This window comes from Pyrgilauda ruficollis, unplaced genomic scaffold, assembly GCF_017590135.1.
Source record: "Pyrgilauda ruficollis isolate IOZ18807 unplaced genomic scaffold, ASM1759013v1 scaffold252, whole genome shotgun sequence".
Lineage (NCBI taxonomy): Eukaryota > Metazoa > Chordata > Aves > Passeriformes > Passeridae > Pyrgilauda > Pyrgilauda ruficollis.
Genome location: NW_024523845.1, coordinates 196,357 through 220,512, shown reverse-complemented (window position 1 = coordinate 220,512; position 24,156 = coordinate 196,357). Strand labels below are relative to the sequence as shown.

General features: G+C 46.3%; 1 protein-coding gene across 4 annotated transcripts in view; it reads right to left on the bottom strand.

The window, feature by feature from the left end:
• Positions 1-23,583, bottom strand: part of SMARCD3 (SWI/SNF related, matrix associated, actin dependent regulator of chromatin, subfamily d, member 3) — a 71,541-nt gene extending 47,958 nt beyond the window's left edge. Inside the window, exon 1 of one of the 4 annotated variants that reach the window (XM_041471023.1) lies at positions 23,456-23,583. Coding sequence is in view for 1 of the 4 variants with exons in the window: in XM_041471021.1 (XP_041326955.1) it covers positions 1,950-2,027 (78 nt within the window). In the remaining 3 variants the exon portion in view is untranslated. Of the gene's footprint in view, positions 1-1,111; positions 1,222-1,510; positions 1,536-1,949; positions 2,130-23,455 lie in introns of those variants that run through there. The other 3 variants (XM_041471021.1, XM_041471024.1, XM_041471025.1) reach the window with 3 other exon arrangements.
• Between the last annotated feature and the right edge of the window lie 573 nt (positions 23,584-24,156).

Here is a 24,156-nt window from a genome sequence, read left to right as displayed (position 1 = left end):
GAAGGAAAGATTGGTCCCTAGAATTAGAGCAGAATCTGACTCCAAGAAATTCCACTAAAGTCTGCAATGCAACTTGATTTTTCACTTAATTCATTCAGGTGTTGACACACTTTGGGTAGTAATAAAACAGAGGAGCCAGTGCTAGGCAAACTCAAGGCAATGACTGGCATGGCACATTCTCTTATTTGGCAGGATACAGCGCCTGGAGAGATAAAACAGTTATAGGTTTTTTTAATCTTTTTTAAGTAATGGAAAAGTGACTACCCCAACCCATGTTTTGATCAAAATGAACCTGAGATGAGGAAAAAACTAAAGGAAAAAACAAACCAGGCACCAAAGCAGAACTAAAGGAGATGATAATGAAGGAGAGGAGAGGGTGATACAAGAGGTGTTCAGGCACCAGAACTACAGCCAAGAAGCCCCAGCCTCGGCAACAAGAAGCAGAAAGATATTTACAGATATTCCAGGCTAATGCATATATTCAAGTAAGATGCCACGAGCAACAAATCCCCCAGGGTAGAAAAGGCAGACTTTCCAGGCATCCAAATAAGTAATGGAAATGAGTTCTGCTATATTCATTCCGGTATAAATTAAAAATTTCCCAGGCTTAAGAGCCCTGCATGCTGCTTTCACACGAAGGCCAGCTAGATGTGGAATAAGCAAATTCACATAACTATTTTTGCCACTCTTCTTGATACTAAAGGAAGAGCACTGGTGTGCAAATGCCAAGGGAAACTTTAGAAAAGGCAAAATCATCCCATCTGCCACCCTCCCAACTTGCTTCTGGTTCTGCTCAGATACAGCCATCACAATCCAGACCACCTTGACAAACCCACATGTCCACAACTAAACCACTGCTCTCCGTCACCCCGAAGAGCTGCCAACCTCGCCCAGCCTGCTCCTGTACACTGGCACCACATCACCTCTTCACAGCTCCCACCACGGCAAAGGCCACCTCAGAGTCCTTAGCCCTGCCAAATCCACCATATCCAGGATCTAAACGAAACACACAAGATCCTACACATCTGGAGTAAGCCTGAATCATGGAGACAACTCAATAGCCTGCCTGGAGCCCCACAGGTTTCTGTGACCTCTGTACAAGAGCCCCCACCTGATGTCTTCAAAAAGGTGTCACAGGAGCTGCCAGGATCCTCAAGAAAGAAGCACTCGGGAATACCAGCATCCAAATAATATCACATTCCTTCGGGCTCTTTAACAGCCTTATTTCTGTTCAATGTGTATTAATGCTAGAAATCCAAATGTTATAAATGGTGACTGCTCTCAGACACTGGAGTCATTTAAAGAACGTTTCCAATGGCAGCAAAACAGGGTGAACATTTCCCCTTAAATGGAGATCGAAGACCTGATTCTTAAACAAAAGCTGGAACATTTTTAAAGACCTGAAGGATTGCTTTAATTAAGCATGGCACCCTGAAATTCTCTCGTGGGTGAGTTTCCATAGACTGTTACAGACCTGCAGAGCTAATCTCTTCAAGCCCCTGAAAGTCACCTGTTAAGTAGCCAGAGGATACAAATGAGCCAAGACTGGAGACAAGAACCAGAGGCAGCACCCCAAGGCTTCATCAGGCTCTCATCAGAACTGTTTTTCAAAACACAAGTTTGATTACAGAACAAAGTGTCCTACAAGCCCATATGGGTTAGATCCAGTGCAGATTCTGCACCATGATCAGGCTGAAAAGCATGCTATTCACCATTCATGGAGAATCACAGCAGAAAGCACAGCACACATCCCCCCAGACACAAGCCTGTATTAACAATGAATCAGTGCATAGGCTGGGGGTTCTACAGACCCCAGTGCTCTCCTGGTGATGCAGCTATCAGCGCCCCAGGAGCACACTGCAGGAGCCGATCCAGCCCAGCACAGAACCTCCAGTTTCCACTCATCCCTCTATTCAGAGCCAGCCAGCTCACTAACTTTCCCGACTCACCACCCCATGGACCAGAAACTCAAAAAGTTTGCTTTTCGTAGCTTTGCGAGCCCCTCCTGTAACTTCATCTGTAGCCATCAGGGTCTGCTCAGCCTCTCTCACTCTCTCTCTTCCTCTTTCTTTCCCTTTTCTGCCTTTTTCTCCAACTCTCCCCTCTGAGTCCTGCTGGGCTCTCACACTTCTAATAGCACGGAGTGGGGAGGGGGCCCCTTCAGGGCCTTCCTGACGGCCCACTCGAGCTCAGCCTCAGCTGCTGCATTCCTCCACTGATAAGCCAGAAATAGTTTGTGCTGCCGGGCTCTGTCTGTTTACTCTGCAGGGACAGAAAATCCAGCTTTTTAAACCTCTCTGTCCAAACAGCAGAGATAAGCAGGAGGCAAATTGAAAAACACGTCTCAGTTTTCCCTGGTAGTGCTGCAGCCTCTCCTCCTCTGCATCAGGGATGGGAAATTCTGGGGCAGGGGGAAGGGGGAGGGGGCAACTTCAGCAGTGACAGAGCTCAGCACCTCGCAGAGATGTTTTCCCATTAGAAAATGCAGGCGAGCAGTGGTTTTCCCTTGCTCCCACTGCTCCTCCCGCACTGCATTTCCAGGCCCTGTCCCCAGGGACCTGGCAGGCAGCACACAGAAACATTCGCTGGCAGCATTTCCAGCATGAGAGACGAGAGCTAACCCCTCCGGACAAGAGAGAAGCAGCAGGAGGCCGGAGCTGGGAACAGGGAGGGACAACATGTGGAAGCGAGGGGAAAGAAAGTGTGTGAGACCAGCGGAGGAAGGGGGCGGGGGGCAGCATGGCGGCACAGCTCCCACGGCCTGCTTCCAGCCCCCACTCCCACCGCCTCTCCCCAGTGACCACGCTCGGGATGCCGTGGTACCACTGTGGTGGATTCTCTAGAGCCCAGGCTGACTGACAGACGCAGACACATTATTAACACCACAGCTGCTCTAAGACATCAGCAGTTCGCTGCTTGTCACACAAAGCCCTGCACGACAGCGTGTGCTATCCCAGGACTCTGCTGGGAACACGGGAACAAGGGGGGAGGCAGAAAGGAGCAGCAGCGCAGCGCCTGTGCGGCCCGGGCGAGCGCGGCGCTGGCAGCACGGCGGCCATTCCGCACGCGGAGCGCGGCCCCTCCATGATGGCCGAGCCCGCGGTGACGGCCCGCGGCTCCCGTCTCGTCCGGCAGCTCTCAGGGCCCGCGGACCCTGGTCTCCCTTAACACAGCAATAGGCGAGATGTTGCCAGCTTACAAGAGGGGTTTATTCTATTCCTCTGCTTGAAATTCTTGTCTGGGGGCTGTGAATTTTCTGGCAAGACGGCAAACAACAGGATCAGATCAGAAACAAATAAAAATTATTCTGCCTCATCCAGTAATAAAAACAAGCACAGAAAAGACACTGCATTGACAAGCAATGAAGGGCAAGCCATGAAGGTCACATGGCCTTCTGAACATGGGGGTGAGGCCAGTGACCTCCACTGATTTTTAGGGTCACCCCAATCTACGTGCTATTGTGTGGCAACAGCCCTAGGAATCACAGAAACTTAGGGAGGGTGAGCGTGGTTATCAGCTCCCCCTCTCAGCCCCTCAGAAGGAATATGCCAAGCAAATCAACATAGCCTTGCCTTGGTTTGTGCTGGAAAAATTCCTTGAGTTCTAGCTGAACTAAAGGAACATATAATCTGGAACCAAATGCTGCATGTCTGGTGGACGTTGTCATCTGAGGTTAACTTGATCTGAAGGGCTTTTTCCAACCTAATCAACTCTAAATTCTACATGGCAGCGTGACTGGCAAGGCAGCATGCAGCTGGTATCTGCTATGTTTTTTAGACCCCAGACTCACACAGGAATGTTGGCTCCCATCATGTGAGCCCGTTCCCTGCTCCCGGCAGACACCGTGCATTTTCCTCACAGTCTGCACTAGCTGTTGCTGCCGCACTGGCCGGCGGTCTCAGTCCCGCCCGTGGGGGGCACCGGCACCGGCCCCGGCCCGTGCGGCTGTTTCCCCCTCGCGGGGAGCCGTGCGAGCCCCATCGCGTGAAACGGCACCAAGGACGCGCCGCAGCGCCTCCTCCAGCAGCCGTCGTTACGGGCGCGGCGCGTCCCGCGGCCCTGCCCGTCCTGCCGGCGCGGGAAGGGGCGGCGGCGGCTCCGGGCTGCGGCGCGGCGCGCGGTCCCCCCTCGCGTCCCCCCGCGCTCCGTCGCCAGCACCAGCGGCACCGAATGGCAACGGCGCGCCCGGCACGGGCAGGGCGTGCGCCTGCCACGGTCCCGGCACCGCCGCGGGCGGGCGAGGACTAGCCCGGGCCAATCCGCCTGCCTGGGGCCGGACCGGACCGGGCCGGGCCGGGCCGGGCGAGCAGAACCGCGGCGGGAGCGGCGCGGCCCCGGGCGGACGCGCGCATGCTCGGCGCGACCCCGTGAAGGTCAGCGCGGGCCGGCGGGGACGCGCGGGCGCTTTAACCCCTCCCGCGCCGCGGCCGGCACCGCCCGGGGCGGGGCGGGGCGGCAGCGCCGGCGGAGGGCAGGCACGGAGCGCGACCCGGCTGTCCTCGGGCCGGGACGGAGCCCTCAGCCCCGGCCCTTTGTCCCCCGGCCGGAGCATACGCCCGGCTGTGCATTTCAGGGTTTTCTTGTTTTTCCCCTTAGCTGCAGACACGGCTTGGAGCCGCAGCCGCCCCGATCTCCATCAATAGCCACTGAATACCTTCTGGAGCAGGAGGACATTTGCTATGAAGTGGTAGTAATTTAAGCTGAAAACCATACCATATATATTGTAATTTACCTGGATGTTCTTAACAGACATCCAAAACCAGGTTTCCTTGAACATCAAATTCCAAGGCCAGCCACTTGAAAATTAAGGAATGGCAGCCTCGCTTCAGTGGTCAACTGAGTAAATGTAAAAAAAAAAAAAATGTCTAAAAATCCTGCAATAATAAAAACTCAGCTCTTAGCATGATGGTAGTTCTCCAAGCACTAGAAAAATCAGCACATGCAGCTCTTACGTTTTGCAAATGGAAAGTACGGTACAAATGGATGGAAGTGACTTGCCCAACGTTACCTAGCTGAGAATGAAACCCATTTCCTGTGATTCTTCAACCCTTCACAATAGTGTCCAGGAAAACTACTGTGTGAGGCATTTGCACAAAAGGGTGAAGGTTACCATACAAGAATGTAATTTCCCATATTAGGAGAAACAGCACATAATTTTATTTCAAATTGTTTGGTTTTCTATTTTCCCAACTTTTTTTTTCCCCCTAAAAGTGTAGAAAATAGTTGCCAACGTTCTTTCAAAAAGTGACTGATTTAACCCGAGTGATCCCCAAGTGCTGCAAGTATCCTGGCAGCTCCCAGCCATCTCTGACCTGGAAGGTCTCTGTGCCGTGGGGCTCTGTGCAAGCCCCGTGTTCCTCCACTCATTCCTGAAGGCTGAGCACGCGCTGGGGCCTCATTCGTACTCACTTTCAGCTCGCTTCATGTCCCATTCCCAGACCATTTCATTTCAGAGAAAGGCTGATCTCCTTCCCTGGTGCTTCCTGGGGCATTGGGAGCCCACTTGGTCTCTGTGTGTGTGGTTTGGTTTAACTTCTGTTGTTCAGGGCTTTTCAGGCTGTTCAGCTAAGAAGGTCTGATTAGAAAAGATATGAACCAAGCTGTTGTTTTAGGGAGACATGTTTGCTGCTACTTGCCATTTTTTGGTCTGTAGGTAATTATAGAAGTATATGAAGGTACTGATTGCTTTAAAAGGTGTGGTTTCCCTCATCCAAGTTTCACTTAAGTCAGCATTGCTCTTTCCACTGAAACTTAGAATATTCACAACAGTTTTGGAATTGATGCAATGTGGCATAGAAGACATGCTGGAACCAGAAAGTATCCCAAGACGGAGGCTCTGCTTAATCTAGAGAAATGTTCAATTGTTCCTGAGTTCAGAATTATTCAGTAGTCTCATTAACAATATAGATAATGTACTTAGAGAACATGCTTATTCAATTTCCTAGCAACATACAGTTTGGAGAGGTTACAAGTTTGCCACAAGAGATTATCAAAATTAAAATCCTGAGGACCTGGAGATATGTCCTGTTTTTTTCAAACCACAATTCAATCAGAAACAGTGCAGGATTCCACATAAGGATATAAATCAACATCTAAACAGAAGATGGAGAACAACTGGCTGAAGGGAGGTTTTTTTTCATAAAAAACATCTGGGGATATGATAGATCGTAAGCTAAATGTGAGTTAACAGTTCTACACTGTCACAAAATAAACAGATAAACCCCCAGAAGATCAGGAACTGCAGGAATGCTGCCCCACTGCTCTCATCCCCTTGGTGGCAGCACAGGCACTGACAACGGTACTCTAGATTCTTCATTCTTCCTCATTCCATCTCTCCTCCTTCTCCCCATCCCCTGAGCTCTCCAGGCCACAAGCTGTTCCAGCTCAACATTTCCTTAAGGTTGAAAAATTAAATGTTGCCAGAATTGCTGAGGAACTCTTCCAAAGCAATTCTGTCGTGGTTTGAATTGTCAGTGTCTCATCCAGACCAACCTTTGCCGTCGGGCTCTGTGCATCAGAGGAAATGTGGGAGAAACCAGGAAACCAGGATGGTTAAGGAAGGACAGTAAGTGTGACAAGAACTGTAAGGTCCAAACAAGATAAAGAGAAAACAACAGTCATCAGGTCTCCAAAAGGCTGCTGCAAATACAGGGAAGAGCTGCTCCCCATGCACAGAGTACAGGAAATAACGGCTTGAATTTCTCCGGGAAGATTTATGTCAGATATTCAGGAGAAGCACAGGAGTGACAGTAGAGATGTTCTGGGATAGTTTGTCCAGCAAGGATGAGACTCCTGACCGCCAAAGGTCTTTCAAGAACAGGTTAGACAGGCATCTATCCAGAGTGATGTAGGTGGTGTGGATTCTGACTTTGGACAGGACAGAGGACCAGCTGATTTCCAGAGGTTCCTTTTGCCTTATTTCCCTACAGAAACTGACATTTTGTAACACAGAGGTTCCTTTCTCTGTTAGGCCTTTCCAGTACTTATTTCTAAAATCTGTTAGGGAGGGAGGGAGGGAGGAAGGGAGGAAGGGAGGAAGGAAGGAAGGAAGGAAGGAAGGAAGGAAGGAAGGAAGGAAGGAAGGAAGGAAGGAAGGAAGGAGATAGAGAAGTGTTTGTCTCTATCTCTGAAGATTTGAAACGTCATTGTGAAGAGGTACAGAGAGAAAGTTAAAAGTAATCAAAGACAACAGCATGGATGCTAAAAGACAGAGAAATATATAAAATATATATGTAACATTATAGGATACAAAATAACGAGTCATCAGAATTATCATCAACCATACTAATATTTTAGTCAATTCTGTTTGACCTCATGGTAAGCTGTCTAGTTCTACCATGCCTTTACCTCCACTTTTCCATCATCACCATCCTCACCATCCCTCTTTACACCAAGTGTGCAGCAACAGCTGTGCACAGCTTCAAACATCTGAGCAAAGAACCAGAGCACTGCAAGGAGCTGCCATAATCCTCATCCTCTAACCCAGGGCCTGAGCAGAGCTGCAAAGTGTGAGAGATTAGTATTAAGACTTTGGTCCTGGAAGGAGAACAGCTGGGAATACAGATTTGAATTTTTCAGAAGTGAATGAAATAGAGGAATTCTTGGTGAGTAATCCTGAGGGAGCAGAGAAAAAGACCTATTAACAACTACCCTCAAACCAACTGCCCCCTGCTCCAAAAAGTGTATCTTTGTGATATTTGGTGGTTAGAATGATGGCTTTGGGATGCGTTTGGTAAGAGCATCTAGAATATTCACCTGCTGTCACTCACTGACAGAACAGAGCTGAGGGAACCACTGGCTCTTCCCTGTGAGGGTGGTGAGGCCCTGGCACAGGCTGCCCAGAGAAGTTGTGCCTGCTCCATCTCTAGAAGTGTTCCAGGCCAGGTTGGACAGGGCTTGGAGCAACCTGGTTTACTGGTTGGGCTGGAAAGTCCCTTCCTACTCAAACCATTCTACAATTCTCTGATTCTAAGTATAATCAACAGCAACCATGTCACATCTAACCTTTCCAGATATAAGTTTATTGCACAGCACTTTAAATCTTGGTATTCCCACAAGACAGCTGCTAAAAATTTGAGCTCTGGGGTTTTGTGGCTATTTTCATTTATTCTTATCAACCTTGTCCTTAATGGTCCTTTGTGTTTATGCTTTGAAGCATTTCTACATACCTGTCACATCCACATTCACTCTTCCTTCTGTCAGACTAAACAAGTGAAACTGTTATTTGCCTTCTTAAAACTCTGTGCCCACTTCTCATCATTCCATCTTTTCCTGTCAGTCCCAGTTAACCTGGCTAGAATAAGGGCAGACAGAATTTACCTCCAGTGCCCAGGCCACATACTCGTGTGCCATTAACTCTTCTCACAAGCAGAAATCTATCAAACCTCACCAGGCTCAGGGCTCCTTCCTCAACATCCGGACAGTGACAGCTCCATGTTCACTTGCACGTGAACTAAGTACCAGGCTGTTTCTCCTTCTTAAGCACTGTCATTAGATCACTTCTGGCATACCGTTCCTACTCCCGTGGCAAGGCCCCAAGTGCATGGCTGTGCACTGTACTGCCACCAGATACCAGCTGGTTTCTGTTAGTGTAGCTCACAGTTGTGTAGCTCAAGCAGTTCTTCAACATAACCTGTTCTCTTCTGCTTCAACAATACCTGTTTTGCATTGGCAGCAAATTTAATTATTACATTTCCTATTTTTGTGCCATGGGCATTAGTGAAAATATTAAATGACACCAATCCCTAGAGAAATCCTGAAGAAACTGCAATGTCTTTTGTGTCTTCTTTACTGAGCTCCTTATCTACTCTGCAGTTCTGCTTTCACCTGTCTTCTGAGTCCCAGCCAAATTTTCAGATCACACTGTATTGAAGGCTTCACTCAAGTCTGGACAAGAAAGACACTGATTCCTTTGTGAGGAATCAATCTACTTATCTGAGAAAGAGTAGATTAGTAAACTTAGGCTGCTTTTTCATACCACATGTATCCTCCTCATGCTCAGTTATTTTCTCTTTCAAAAATCATTCTTGAGCTTTGCATGGACTTAGGATGAAGCTAGTGCATCTGCCTAGAGTACTCTTGCCCTTCTGTATTGTCAGAAAACCTACAGGATTTCCTGTTTGCTTGTCACGAGTCCATTAAAGTCCATTTTGATTAATACTAGCAGTGCTAAGAATTATGTCCTATTCTCACTGAAAACAATTTGAAAAGTCTCTATAGTTTAAGCAAATCAATAGTAAGTAAATATGGACTGAAAGATGTATTCATAGGCAAAGCTGCTTAAGAACTGAGCACTAGGAGGCTGGAGAAAGCACAAAACCAAAGAAGGAAAACAGAGCAGTCTTGGCATGGACTGTCTCATAAATCCAGCTCCCACTTCAGCTGAACTGGAAGGACAATTAACAGGGGAATACAATCATGTCAGCCTTAGAACATGATGGAACTGAGAGCAAGCAATAGTCATCATAACAAAAACTGTATTGCCAGACAAGGCAAAATTTCTTTAAAAATTATTTTATTAATAATTACATGGCAGAATAATTACAACAATTACAGATTACTCCAAAAAGTCAAAGATAATCTCAAACAGTACATCATTACAGCAAACAATGGCTTTGGAAAAAAAACAATGGCAGTCAACGGGAAATGGCAAATGTGACTTAGAGGCAATGTAGTAAAACATTATTATATGCCTGAAATTCTTAATAGGAACATAATTTGTACGTAATTTGTATGTAACATTACTGAAAAGTTATAAATATAAATAAAGTTATAAAAGTAATAAAAACAAGTGGAAAGAAAATTACTACTACGGACTCCAAAGTGGGTTTTACATACAGATTTTTTTACCTCCATCAAAGATCTAAAAGAGAGAAGCAAAATATTTGTAGATTAAATTCTCACACAAAAGATTTTGGAAAGTTTCAAGCCAATCAGGAGAGAGGATAAAAAACTCAACTTGGCCTAAAATGTTAGACAGGAGATTTCAGCCGGAAAAAGTCAAGCTGGTGGAAGATAAATGCTGAGGTGGAAGAACTGTGCAATGTGCGTAGAGCAGGCAGGATGGTTTGCTAATCCTTTCAGCGCCGACTCACCCAGTACATAAATACATGTGTGAAATCACAGGACTGCGAGCACAGCAGCTCGGGGCACAGGGACACGATTACAGCACTTGGGCTCCAGCTGGACAACGGGCTTTTGACTACGGCTCATCTGAGCAACTGAGCATTGCAGAAGTGGAAATGGTCTGGCTACAGCACAGCACAGAGGCTTGTCTGCTCCTCTCGGTCAGCAGAGCACAGGCACAGCAGGCTGGCAGCCCCCAGCTCGCAGGCACAGCCTTTGGCCGGGCCAGCCGCACACAGCAGCGCGCCACCGCCATCCCAGGAGAAAGCAAGGCACACATGTGGCACCACAAGTTACAGGTTAAATCATCTTCAAAACGTGCAGAAGAAGCGCAAGCTGAATCATTCTGGCATTCAGTGCTTTTCAAAAGAGAGTTTACTTTGGAGAACTTCCAGGGGAGGGGCGTGTTTGTGCATGGCCATGAACTGTCAGAGGGAGAAGAGCGGAGTGCTGTACTTTGTGTCACATTCTCTGTCACACGCCACAATCCTTCCCATTCTTGGGACTCACTAGTTTCTGGTGCTTGAAAGTATGAGGAGGTACAGCTAAGAACAATGTCGTCTCTGACCTTGACAGTTTGCAGATGAAGTTAACGGATAGAAATAGGAGCCCAGTGGAACAGAGAACACCAATCATCCCGACAGGCATGCCAGCTGTCTTGCTACTCTAGTTTGGAACAGCCACCAAATTCCTACCCTGTGCACCCCATCCTCAACACCTGTTCTCAGATCAATTTATACCCAGCCTGCAACTTAAAACCATCAACCATCAACAACCACTTGTGGGGGATTTTGACTACCTTATTTTCTCTTGGGAAATAACCATGCTTCCTTCTTCAAAGAGATTCCCTTGTGTTCTGATAAATGTATCAGAATACACAGCCAAGCTAGTATATATCATATGATACAGCAACACCAAATGTTAAATATTATGTTATAAATATTATGCCAAATAATAATACATAAATATCTGCTAAGGTTATAGAGAGAAAAGCTTTTTAAATTGTTATTGTAAGCCTGAGATACCATGAAAATTAAAGCAGTATTTCTTTAAATCCTTTTAGATCAGATCTTGGACATTAATCTCCAGTAGGGTATTCACCCAATCTAAACAAGCATAAAACAAACCTAAAAAATTAGTGAAAAGTTTATGTAATGGAAAGTTAATCACTAATATTCCAATAATAAGAAATACAGGGAGCTAAGAAATATTCCAGCACAGAAAAAGCTTGTTGTATTTCTGTTCTTCAGAAGAAGTTCTTCTGTCTATCACATAACTTACTCATTTTCTGCTGCATTTGATCTTTAGCAACTCTTCCATTTGGCTGATTTTGTTTTGACAGTTACTCATCTTTTCTTATCTTCTGTTTCTCCACCTCCTTCTATTTGAGTCAATCCTTCCTCTCCCCAGTTCAAGCTCCTGCTGTTGCACATCACAAAACTGCAATTCTGTCTCTTCTGAACTTAGCAAATACTTTTTTTTTCACTCTGATTAAATCCTCTTGGAATGCCACAGGCAAAAATTTGCTCTGAAACTGTCTATATGCAGTACAGATACTGCATATAGAAAAGGGCCCAATTCTGCATCCCTCTGCATCCCATCAGCCTTATGCATTTGCTGATTTTATCCTGCCCTGCATCCACTTTGCCATGCAATCCCAGGATGACTTTTCTCTTCCACAGTGCTGCAAGGAGTCAACAATCTCAGCTCCTCGTAAGAAATTATTTAATCAAAATCAGTTCCAGACCTGCATCCCTCCACTGTTATGGCCTTATTGTAAGGCTTATGATCTTCCCTTACACTTCAACTTCATATGTCTATCAAAAGACAAATCCTCTTGCCTGTCTGCAGAAACAACAGGTCTCTGATATTTCAAACCAGACACAGCCCTGAACACCTCCCCAGAAAATTACTGTTCTGTCTGGCAGCTGGTGAAGAATGGACCACATATAACTCCAACAGTTAATATTTCAGTTCCTGATCTCGTTGCAGTCTCCCTGTAGCAAAGCATCTGAGAGAGCAGGAACATGTGAAATGCTTTTTCTGCCATTTGCCGATGGCTGGAGGACAGAAGGCCCTCAGTCACTCTCTTCAGACTGATGAAGCTGTGACATATTCTCCTGATTCCTATAGCAACGGTGCAGTATCTGCTCCCAGCCCGACAGCCCATCTCTCCCTCCTCCAGAAAGCTTCTGAATACCCACGCTAGTGATGCTCTCTCTGGTCCCTTTTCACCCTGGGCATGCACTGAATTCCAGGGTAACTGACACCTCACAGGACGGGAGTGCTGCGATGGCTGCAGCCTTCAGGACTCTTTAGGAAGGGCAGGCTGGGGAGTGAGGAGGAGGAGCTGCCCTTCAGCCAAGCGTGTGGCTGGAGCACACAGAGCTCTGTCTTGGGATGGACAGAGCATGAGCTGAGAGTTAAGAGACCAGAGCTAGGATCAGAGCTATCAGGTGGACCAACATGTAGCGCCATGGTAGGGGTCTGCTGCAGACTACCTGCTGAGGAAGAAGTAGTGGGACCACAGGCAGCAGGAAAAATCCCCATGTCCACAGTCTCTGGTATTCATGGAAGACTTCAACCACCCCAGTATCTGCTGAGGGCATAACAGAGCACGGCACAAGCAATCCATGGGGCTTCTGGGTCACACTGACCATAAACTCCTAACATGGGCAACTGAGAAGCACACAAAGAGGTGCTCTGCTGGTCATGGAAGAACTGGTCAGGAATGTGAAGGTCAGAGCAGCCTTGGCTAGACCATGACATGATATTTCAGGAACATGAGAGGATGGACCAGGGTAGAAAACAATCAATCAGTTGGAAAGAAGAGAGTTCCAGGAGATCTGGTTGATTTTCAAAGATCACCTCCTCCAAATTCAAGACTGGTTTATCCCACAGGCAGGAAATTAATCAAAAGCAGCAGGAAGCCTGCATGCATGAACAAGGAGCTCCTGACTGAGCTGAAGCATTACAAGAGGCAGAAGCAGGGACAGATGACCCAGAAGGAATACAGAGACAGTGCCCAAGCATGCAGGGTTGCAATCAGGATAACAAAAGCCCACCTGGAGCTGAATCTAGTGAGGAACATGAAGGGCAGACAGAAAGGTTTTTACAAATATCTCAGCAGTAGAAGACAGTATGTGAGAATGTAGGCTTACTGAGAATGAACACAGAAAAAGTTGAAGTACTGAATGCCTTCTTTGCATCTTTCGTTATTGGCGAGATTGGCTGTCAGGAATTCCAGGCTCCTAAGACCAGTAAGGAAGTCTGGAGCAAGGAAGACTCGACATCAGTGAAGGAAGACAAGACTAGGGAATTTTTGAACCAGATGGATATACACAACAGGTGAACAGGTTTTACTTAGAAAAGATTGCCCAAAGAGCAAGTTCACTCCATCACTGCAGATATTCAGAAGTTCACTGTTGTATTGCATTTTATTGAAATGGCATGCCCTGTCTCACCCCTCCGAAATGTATGGTATATTCTAAGCCTGTGGTCCTGCCCTGACCGGGGTGCCCCCACCCCAAAACGAACCCCAGCAGTTCACTGCACTTGGTACTCAGCAAATTGCTCAAGCTGACCCAGCTCTGAGATGGGAGGTTGGAACACACGGTCTCAAGAGGTCCTTTTAAACTTCAACCATTCTGTGATTTTATGATTCTACTCAGGAAAGACTTAAGCATGACAAGTAACTCAACTTGCCCAATCAACATGTAGTGAATTGGTATGATGAACCACAGCCTGGAGACTGGAGCTGAAACAAGGTAAGGACAAAACACCTGGAGTGCCTTTACCTGCAAGCATATATGCTAGTCCAGCAGCAGTGATTGAAAGTGGGTTTTACCTTAAAAGGTCCGTATTAGGGGGCAAAACAGTATGCTAATGAAGGTAAGTAATGCATTTCTGTTTTGCTATCCTTTAATGCAGGACTAGAAAGAAGCTACTGGAATGAAAAGCAGGCTGTTGATGAAAAAACTAAACACTGCTTAGTAATACCTACACACAATACACAGAAATGCATTCAAAATGCTGCTTCTAAAATAATTTTCTCAGTTGATCACTTTGAAATTATCACTGTTCCGTTAGTGCTTCTGCATCCCATGCCTAGTATTTAAAAAAGATAAAAACATCAAACCATGCTTCAATCCTACTTCTGGTGCCAAATATGAGTTGGCTCCCTTAGAAAAGAATCACAGTGGGTTTAGAAGAAGTGGTGCCTATTATACATAATTTGCTTACTTTATTAGCAGTTCTTATGTGGTGGATCTAGTGCAGATAGGCCTGTCAGTGTCTGCACAGTTCTCCTTTTAGAAACCAGAAAGGGCTGCTGAGATGCAGATTCTTTGCATATACATTGTTTCCTGCTTTTTCAGATCTGTCTGTCCACACCTTTGAAAGAATCAACATCAAACACCCTCTGATGCCTCTCTGGATAGCAAAAATCCGACTTTTCTTATGGGAAGCCGCAAAGAATTCTTTAATGCTGGCAATTAGGAAGGAACTCCCCAGATGAAACAACACTGCACAATTAATCTGTTTTACACAGAGAGCAGGAACACTTCCAGTTCACTCCTCCTTGTCAGCTGCAGGATCAGAGCACCTGAATGTACCCACAGCCTCTGCTCCAGGGAGGAGCAACAACGAGAGCTGGGAGCCTGCGCTGACGCTGACAGAGCCCGGCACAAGCCCTTCTTGAGCACCCCTGCAGCCCGTTGCCATGGGAACAGATAGATGCCTTCCTGTTGCCAAGGAGACAGCCACTGCTTTTGGAGACTGTGCCCAAAGCATTTCAGCATCTTTAAGATCATAAAGAGTTTTACACAGACATAATCACCTCCTCCAGTTAGGCACATCAATCATTCTTCCATTCTTGTTTTCAGAATACGTTTTAAGCGTTTTGCTATAATATGTCAGATTATCCCTAATATCTGGTTTTGATATCAACACTTAAAATGACATTGTCAGCCTACACACCTCTGCATGCCTGTCTTTTCTCCTGTTGTCCTGCTGCTCTTTCAATTCACTCTCACTGATCTAATGTGCAATAAAACATATTCCTTCCTCTCCACAGGCTTCCTGTAGTCTAGAACTGCACTTCCAGAAAAGCTGGTTGGCAAAGGCAGTGTCCATCTCTCCTCTGTCTTTGCCACTAGTTTTAGCCAGAATATGTCTGTAAAATCAGCGGGCTCTGTCCACCGGAGGCCCCAGGCAGCAGCAGCACACGGCAGGCTCCTCGCAGGCGGTGCGGGAGCAGCTCCCGCAGCCCGGCTCAGCACGGACAGTGTCCTGGTGTCCGCGCTGCCCCGCAGCCCGGCTCAGCCCGGCTCAGCATGGGCACTGTCCTGGTGCCCGCGCTGCCCCGCAGCCCGGCTCAGCCCGGCTCAGCCCGGCTCAGCCCGGCTCAGCACGGACAGTGTCCTGGTGTCCGCGCTGCCCCGCAGCCCGGCTCAGCCCGGCTCAGCCCGGCTCAGCCCGGCTCAGCACGGACACTGTCCGGTGTCCGGCGGCACGGGAGCTGTGTGCCGGTGGGACCGGCACTGCAGCCGCGCAGGAGCAGCAAGGGGGCTCCCTGGGCTGCAGGATGCTGTGCTCACAGCACTGCTGGTGCCACCCAATCCCGTTCCACATTCTCTCTCCTCCCTCACCCAAGCCCTTTCCCCATCCTTCTGAAAAGGCTGCACTGATACTTAAGATTTGCAATCTGGGGAGGAGTGTCCACTGAAAAAGGGGCCTTCTGCTCCACATACCTGATGTGGGGAAGGAGACACTGCTAGAGACTGAGCTCAAAGATCAGTGGATAGCACGCCTCGTAATGGGGAAGCCTGGCGGCTTGGCGTTTCTGGCAGCAGAGGGACCCCTTCTCCACCCTTATGCCTCAATTTACTGACTGAATGCACTGCAGTGCCCGAAGAGTGAAGGGGAACATGGTCCACTTACTAATCACAGAATAGAAGTACAGAATCATTTAGGCTGGAAAAGACCTTCAAGATCATCAAATACAATATACTTCCACCACTAAGCCATATCCACAAGTGTCATGTCTACATGTCTTTTATCTTCTCTCCAGGAATGGTGACCCTGATACTTCCTTGAGAAGCCTGTGCTGGGGCTTCAGAACCCTTTCAGTAAATAAATATATCCCAACAACTTGAACCCGTTCCCCCTCCTCCTGTCCCTGTTCCCTGGAGCACAGCCCGACCCCCCGGCTGTCCCCTCCTGGCAGGAGCTGTGCAGAGCCACAAGGTCCCCCCTGAGCCCCCTTTTCTCCAGGCTGAGCCCCTTCCCAGCTCCCTCAGCCCCTCCTGGGGCTCCAGCCCCTTCCCAGCTCCGTTCCCTGGACACGCTCCAGCCCCTCCATGTCCTTCTTGTGGCGAGGCTCGGAGCTGCCCCCAGGACTGGAGGTGGCTCAGCAGGGCCAGCACAGGCACAAGCACTGCCCTGGGGCTGTGCTGGTACAAGGCAGGTGCCATTGGCCTCCTGCCCACCTGGGGGCATCTGGGCTTATGTTCAACTGAAAAAACCCCCGACACCCAAAACATTTTCTGCTAGTTTTATAATTTCATCACATGCCTGTATCTTCTATAAATTCTAAGTCCATTTGTGCTTTACCTTTCCTCAGTTGTGGCTGATGATCTCTAGCACTTTTACGTTAATTTCTCTAAGAATTCTCTATATATCATTTCTCTAAAGAATTCTCACATGCCTCCTCTGATGGAAATCTCTCCACCTCTCACTATCCTAATCACTTTTTCTAGAATTCCTCTTGTTCTACTAGTCACTGCATCTTAAGGGATATGAAACTACATTCTCTCTTCACAACATAGAAGAGCCACGGATTTATACAATATTACAGCAGTAACTTCAGCTTTGTTAATTCATTTTCTCTAATATCTAACATCAAAGTTTCCATTTTAATCACTACTGTTAAGCTTAGGTTTACAGAGAGCTCTCTATAAAGATGCCAAGAGTTCTTTCCTGAGCTAAAAGAGATAATTTTAGCAATGATGTGTCTACATTAGCAGGTTTATTTTCTTTATGGACTTTACGTATAAATTTATTCCGCCATATTATCATCCAGTTTTGAAACACTCTTCCCAAATCCTAAGAGACAGATTTAGGTTCTGCTGCACCAAACAATGTCACATTATCATCTAATTTTGTTGCTTCATTACTTAGACCTTTGGAAATCATTCATCATACACTGCGCACCAATGGGGAACCAAAAAAGCACAGAAACACAACATTTATTCATCCTTCTACAGCCACCACCTTCAGCAACTCCCGGTGTCCCAGGGATTGCACTAATCCAGCTTAGACCTCTTGAAAGCTATGCCTGCAGTTTCCTAAAGGCTCATCAGTCAGTGGAAGTCTGCTCTTGGGATTTGTCACCATTATCTCTTGACTAACAGCCTGACAGTATCTCTCTTTTTCTGTAGCCTTTCCCCATTTACTTATTATCCCCTTTGCATGGAGAACCTCCTTGACTGCCTGACCTTAAAGAAGAAGAGGTGTACTGTCACCTCACAAGTACCCTTACATTTCCTAGCAAAATTCACCAGGAAGTGCAAATTGCTGCCCCTGGGGAAGAACAGCCTCAGGCATCAGGATGTGCTGGAGGTGACTGGCCCAAGAGCAGTTTGTCACACAGAGACCCTGAGTGGAGCCCGAGGCAGCAGCAAGGGCAGGGCACCTGTCTGCACTGGCCACCGTGCCCTTCACTGCAGCATGGTGAGTCACAGCTGGAGAACTTGCCCAGTGCAAGAGAGACGTGGACATACTGGGGAGTGCAGAGAAGAGGCAGAGAAGACGACAAAGAAACTGGAGCATCTCTCCTGTGAGGAAAGGCCAGGAGTGCTGGTACTGCTCATCTGGAGAAGGCTCAGAGGGGAGCTCATTAATGTATATAAATTCCTGATGGGAGCATGCAAAGAGGATGGATCCAGGCTCTTTTCAGTGGTGCCCAGTGACAGGCTCTGATGCCACAGGCACAAACTAAAACACAAGAGGTTCCTTTGGCACACCAACAAATAGTGTTTTACAGTGAGGGTGACAGGTTGTAGAGTCTCCCAGCTTGGAGATATTGAAAAGCTGTCTGGACATGGTCCTGGGGAACCAGTTCTTCTTGATGACCTCCAGAGGGCCCTTCCAACCTCAAGGATTGTATGAGTCACTGCTTTTTCTTACTGCTTACAAGGAGTTTTCTTTATTGACTATCTATTTCCCTTGTTAGCTTTTATATTCTTTAGAAACCTGGCTGAGAGCCATTTTCAAAACACTGAAATGCAATATGCTGACAAGCCCACTTTTATTTACATGACCTATAAAAGAATTCTAATCCTAATAAAACAGGGACTCAATGGAGACTAGAATAAGAACATAACAGACCCATGGGGCACATGTGTTTCTCTCTACAGAAGACACGGTGACTCCTTACCTGCAGCGGCACACTTACACACCAAGTCTTCAAACAAAAAACAGGACTCCACTAATTACAACTTTGTGTGCAATTTACATTGTTAAAGATATTAACAGATGAGGATGGCTGCAGCACTTGACAGAAGACTTCACTTAGAAAATAAAATTTGAAGGAGTTATGAAGAGCTTGACAGAAGACATTACAGAACACAGTATCAGCCAGTACTGGTTTTTTATGACACTGCAGCCACTGCTGGTCACATCTCTGAAAGCACACAGCAGAGTTATAACCATACAGATATAGAAAGACTAGATACAAAGTAATCCTCTTATGGAGAGGAGCTGAAGCAGAGTGCCTGTTTATATTGCAGAGGAGGGGAAATATACAGAATAAAAATTGTCACTGTGATGAAAGGAGCACACTATCTTGCAACAGAAGAACTTGAGGATCACCAACAAAAATGGAGGACTAAGTTCAAAATGAATTAAATGTTTTTCATGTAAAATAGCCAGCCTGGGGCACTAACTGATATAGGACTTGCCAAGAGACACTGGAGATGCAAAAAGCAGTAACTAGATATGGAGCATCCAGTTTTCTCAGTCTTGTAAACCGCTTGGCAAAGCCTGTATGTGCCAAATGTCCACAAGACACAAACCACCATTTACTTCAGATGATGGTGGAGACTAAAAGTACCAGACAGTCCAGAGCAAAGTTATGACAGCAGATGTTTCTCAGGTCCCCTGTCTGAGGGCACACTGTCTTGGTCCCCTAGCTGGTCTGTGCACATCCCAGGGAGATCTAGGCATAGATCTAGATCTGTGCTGTTCTTAGCAGTCCACACGGGTTCACTTCCTTACTAAGACAGGTCTGGACTACCAAGCACAAAACTGGCACAAGAATTACTTACAAACCACATACAGATACCATTGGGCTAGAGACTAGTATTAAGAGAACAGGCAGAGGGGCTGGCATGGCCTTTAGAGCTCCAAATCCTTCCTTGCCCCAAGTCAGCCTTGATCTGCCAAAACCCTTCTTAACAGATATTTGTCCAAGTTCTTAAACCTTCCACTGGTAGAAGGTCTACAAGCAGTGTATCACATTTAAATTTCCAATGGTTAACCAGCTTGTCTCTGTGGAAGGTATAAGGCTCACAGTAAGGACCAATGGAAATCAATTAGCACTCAGTAAAATATGGGTGTCATATGATCCAAAAGCTTCTTTTCCTTTAATCCATTAATGTGTAAACAACCACGATCAATGTGGATCAACACCTGGCTGGGGTTGATGACTGGCTTCTCCAGTCATGGGATGTTCTTTGATAAATACAGATTACTAAGGAGAGATAGGATTCACCATCAGCCAGTTCCCTGAGGACCCTGGCGTGTGTTTCATCAGGTCCCATGGACTTCTGTATGTACATGTTCCTCAGATGGTCTAGGTCCTGATCTACTCCTACAGTGGGCAGGGCTTCATTCCCCCTGTCCCTACCATGAGATTCAAGGACTCCAGAGATTTGGGAAGAGCAATTAAGAGTGAAAACTGAGCAGGAAAAAAGTTGTTGAGTACCTCAGCCTTCTCCATTTTGGTCATCACCAATTCTCCATCTCATTTATTGGGGGAACAGATCCTGGCCATGAGGGCTGACATCCCAGAAACAACCTGTGTCCTGAGCTGATGCCCCAGCACACACAGCATGTATGGGGGGGATTATTCCTGTTTGCACTTGTCAGACCTCACCTGTGGTCCACAGTGCAAGACAAACATGGATCTGTTGGAGCAAGCCAAGAGGAGGCCACAGAGATGCTCTGAGAGCTGAAGTCCCTGTGCTCTGGAGATGGGCTGAGAGAGACAAGGGTATTCAGCTGAGAGAAGTGAAGGCTCCAGGGAGATTTTCTTGCAGCCTTCCAGTATTTAAAGGGGGCTTGTAAGAAAGACAGAGAGAGACCTTTTACCAAGGCCTATAAGACAGGACAAGGGACAACACTTTTAAACTGCTGTTTTAAAGAGGGCAGTTTTAGATTAGACCTAAGGAAGACATTTTTTACAATGAGGAAGGTAAAATGCTGGAACACAACTAGGTGATCTGTGAAGGTCCCTTCCAACCCATCCCATTCTATCCCTCTGTGACCCACAGTGAATGAGCTTTGTACCCTCTCCTGCAACTGCTAAGACTGGCCCCTGTCCACACAGTGATTAGCCTGCCAGCCCATTCAGCTACTATGTGGTTACCCCTATGATCTCAAGGAACAAACAAGAATAAAACTACTCAAGTAACCTTCCACTATGTCCTCTCTCTATCATGAAAATTGAAAGCTTAAAAATCTGCAAGTAAAATCATTCCTCATTGGTCTCACAGCTGCAAACACAGCTCTTCTGTTCCATGTAGACAACACCTTTTAATTGTGAATTTTGCTGTTGCCATGAATCATAGTATTTTCCAGGAGAAAATGACTGGTTTAGATCTTTAAAATTAATACATTTATAAATTTTCAATAACATACTTTGTTGGGCCTCAGAATTTCACCAAGTGAAGTCAAATTTCTTTCACATTGTAGACTCATAAAACATTAAGGGGCTGGAGTGGATTTAAAGATCATCTAGTCCCAAGCTCCTCTGCCCTGGGCAGGCAGGGACACCCCCCGCCAGACAAGGTCACTCAAGGCTTTATCCAACCTGGCTCTGAGCACTGCCAGGGTCGAGGCATCCACAACCTTCCTGGGCAACATGTGCCAGTGTCTAACTACCTTCATAGTAAACTTTTCTTCCTAATATCTAACCTAAATTTCCCTCTTTCAATTTGTACCCATTACTCCTTTTCCTATTACTGCAGTTACTAACAAAGACTCGCTCTCCAGCTCCGCTGCAGCCCCTTCAGACACTTCCACATAACCTCTTCTCCAGACTGAACAGTCCCAACTTTCTCAGCCTGTCTCCATAGGGGAGTTACTCATCAAAAGCAGACTTGCAAATCAAAGGCCACATGCTGAAAAGTTAAGTTAACATGATTTCCCACTTCAATGCAATAGCTGTACCTGTAAATATAAAAATATATAACTGGTAAATTGTGTTTTCTTCTCTGCAGTTTAGGATCTCGAAAGGAGCTGAACTACCTTTAAACAAGTAAGAAATTTATTCACAGGCAGAGAGTAAGTGTGCCAACTTTGGGGTTAAAAAAGGTAAAAAATACAATGTTGAATAGAATCTTATACTGACATTCTTGGAGCAGGCAAATTCTTAAGTCTAGCTAAGGCCTTCAAGCTAGCTAAAGCTAGTTATGTTCAGGGAGAAATGCTTCTATCCCTTGCTTTGGGCACTGATAACAGACAGACACAAACACCACCTCCATACCAGCAGAGAAAACAGAGAAGGCTACAGGACTGTAAGAGGCCAGAAAGGAAAGGATAGGAAGTTTGTCTCTCAAACTCTGGAACCTGTGAATGCAGAGTTTTTTAAAAAATGGAAGGAAGACTAAAACAGCTTTCCATAACATTCATGAGGCTCTTGTCCAGCACAAAGCCGCCACTGCTCTCAAATACATGCAGGTACAGAAATGACAGTGTCATTGTCACTTCCACATCTACTCAGTGAATATTGGAAACAACTGACAAGGGCATCTCAGGCTGTCAGTTCACACCTCACTTGACGACCACTGAGGAAACCAAACACACCTCACTTGATGACCTCTGAGGAACATTCCCAGAACAAGACCTATCACCCAGTGTTTGCATTATGAAAACTCTATGGAGAGTGTGCACAGTGCAACCTTGTGAGCTACATGAAAAGGCACACAAATTGTAGATACCTGCTTGGTTCCATGTACCCAGGACATTTCTATATAAATGCAAAACCTGGATAACTTCCCTGGTATCACACCCGAACTCTTAATCCTTCGAAGTTTAAATTAAGAACCATTCAATTCCTCCAGCTGAATCTTTCCAGAAAAGATAAGCTCCTGGAATGCTGTTCAATTCAAGGAGAGACCACCAAATTCCAGGTGTTAGCCCAAGCACTCTGCTTGAAAACCACTGTGGCAGCACTGCACTGGGCAAGGAGAGAGCACTGAGTGATGATGAGAATGGAATGTTAACATTACCATCTTCATCAAAAACTGAAGGAGTTTTCATACATAAGCCCTTCCAATTCCAGTGAGAATTGTTATAACCTAGGCTGTTTATTTCCAAAGCAAAATAGTATGCATTTCTTCTACCACACATTTTATACTACCAGTGAGGTGACCTGTGTAGGCTGTGAAAGGTGAAAAGTCGCCAATCCAGGTGTGGCAGAAACAAAAGTCCCCTAAAGGCATGCTGTGTACTGGCTGGGAAAACAGACAGCAGCTACAGGTGGATATTCACAGTGGAAGCAACAAGAACAATGTAACTAATGGTAGAAAATAAGGATATGAGTGGCAGATTTGGTTACCTTATCATGGAGGTGACCAATGTCCATCCAGCAACAGCAGGTACTGAAGAAGTCGTCCTAGCTGGGAAGAGCTAATTTAAACATGCACTGAGAAGCATGGGAGCCCCACAGACCATTAACCACCTGACAAGAACTAATCATGTTTACTTGTGGCAAATGGAGTAATGAATTACCACAAAGAATACCTGCTGCTGCTACTACTACTACTCCTCCTCCTCTTAGCAAATGCATCCTCCAGTGTCACTTCCTCTGAGCCAGTCCACTCTGCCAGATCAGAATCTTCCTGCCAACACCAGCACAAACTATCACAGCAGCAACTGGCTATTGAAATGACTAGTTTATGTCAGCAGCAAGCTGGCATCTTAGGATTTATTTCACAGCATAGTATTTCCCATATGCCCAAAGGCAAACATTTTCCATCCCCAGTCCAAAGCACAGACACATTCTTCCTGACTAAAACAGGTCACTTTCCAAAGAGTTGAAACCTACCTGTATCAGACAAGGCAGCTGAACACCTGGAGTCACATCTGTGTAGACCAAGAGGAAGCAAGAAATTTATCCTGTGGATGGAGCAGGAGACCAGATATTATGTCATGATGAATTAGCAGGAGATGTTCTCATTGACCTTAAGCAGGAACAGCTCTAAGACAACAGGCTGAGAATGCATTTGGATCCAGCTCTGAAAAGAGAAAGTACATACTGGGTGAGAGGGAAATAACATACAATAAAAATAACACTCTCTAGAACAGCATAAACCCATGTGACGCTTCATAAGCAGCACAACTTGCGGAAAAAGAGAGAGCGGAGAAGAGCAAGAAAGGGAAGATGAGACTGACACAGCAGTTTGGGACTTCTCTGGAGACTGTGCACATAGGTGCATGACCAGGCTGCCAGGACAGCAGTTTTGCCCAGGCACTGGCCCATCCAGGTAGAGTCTTCAGTTTCCCCACAGGACCCAGCTTGTATTTGTGGAGGCTGGAAAGAACACAAATGTTACTGCTTGCCTATAACCCGTCAACCTATTGAGCAGGCTCTGATAAGAACCACAGGGTGGGTAGGATTGCAGTGGACCCCTAGAATTTGCCTGTCCCAAGAAGCAAGGGTATTGTCTCACACAGATGTTCTCAACCTTGGGAAAGCAGGCCAGTTTAGGAACATTAACCAAGTCAGCTTGCTTTCATTCTTAAAAA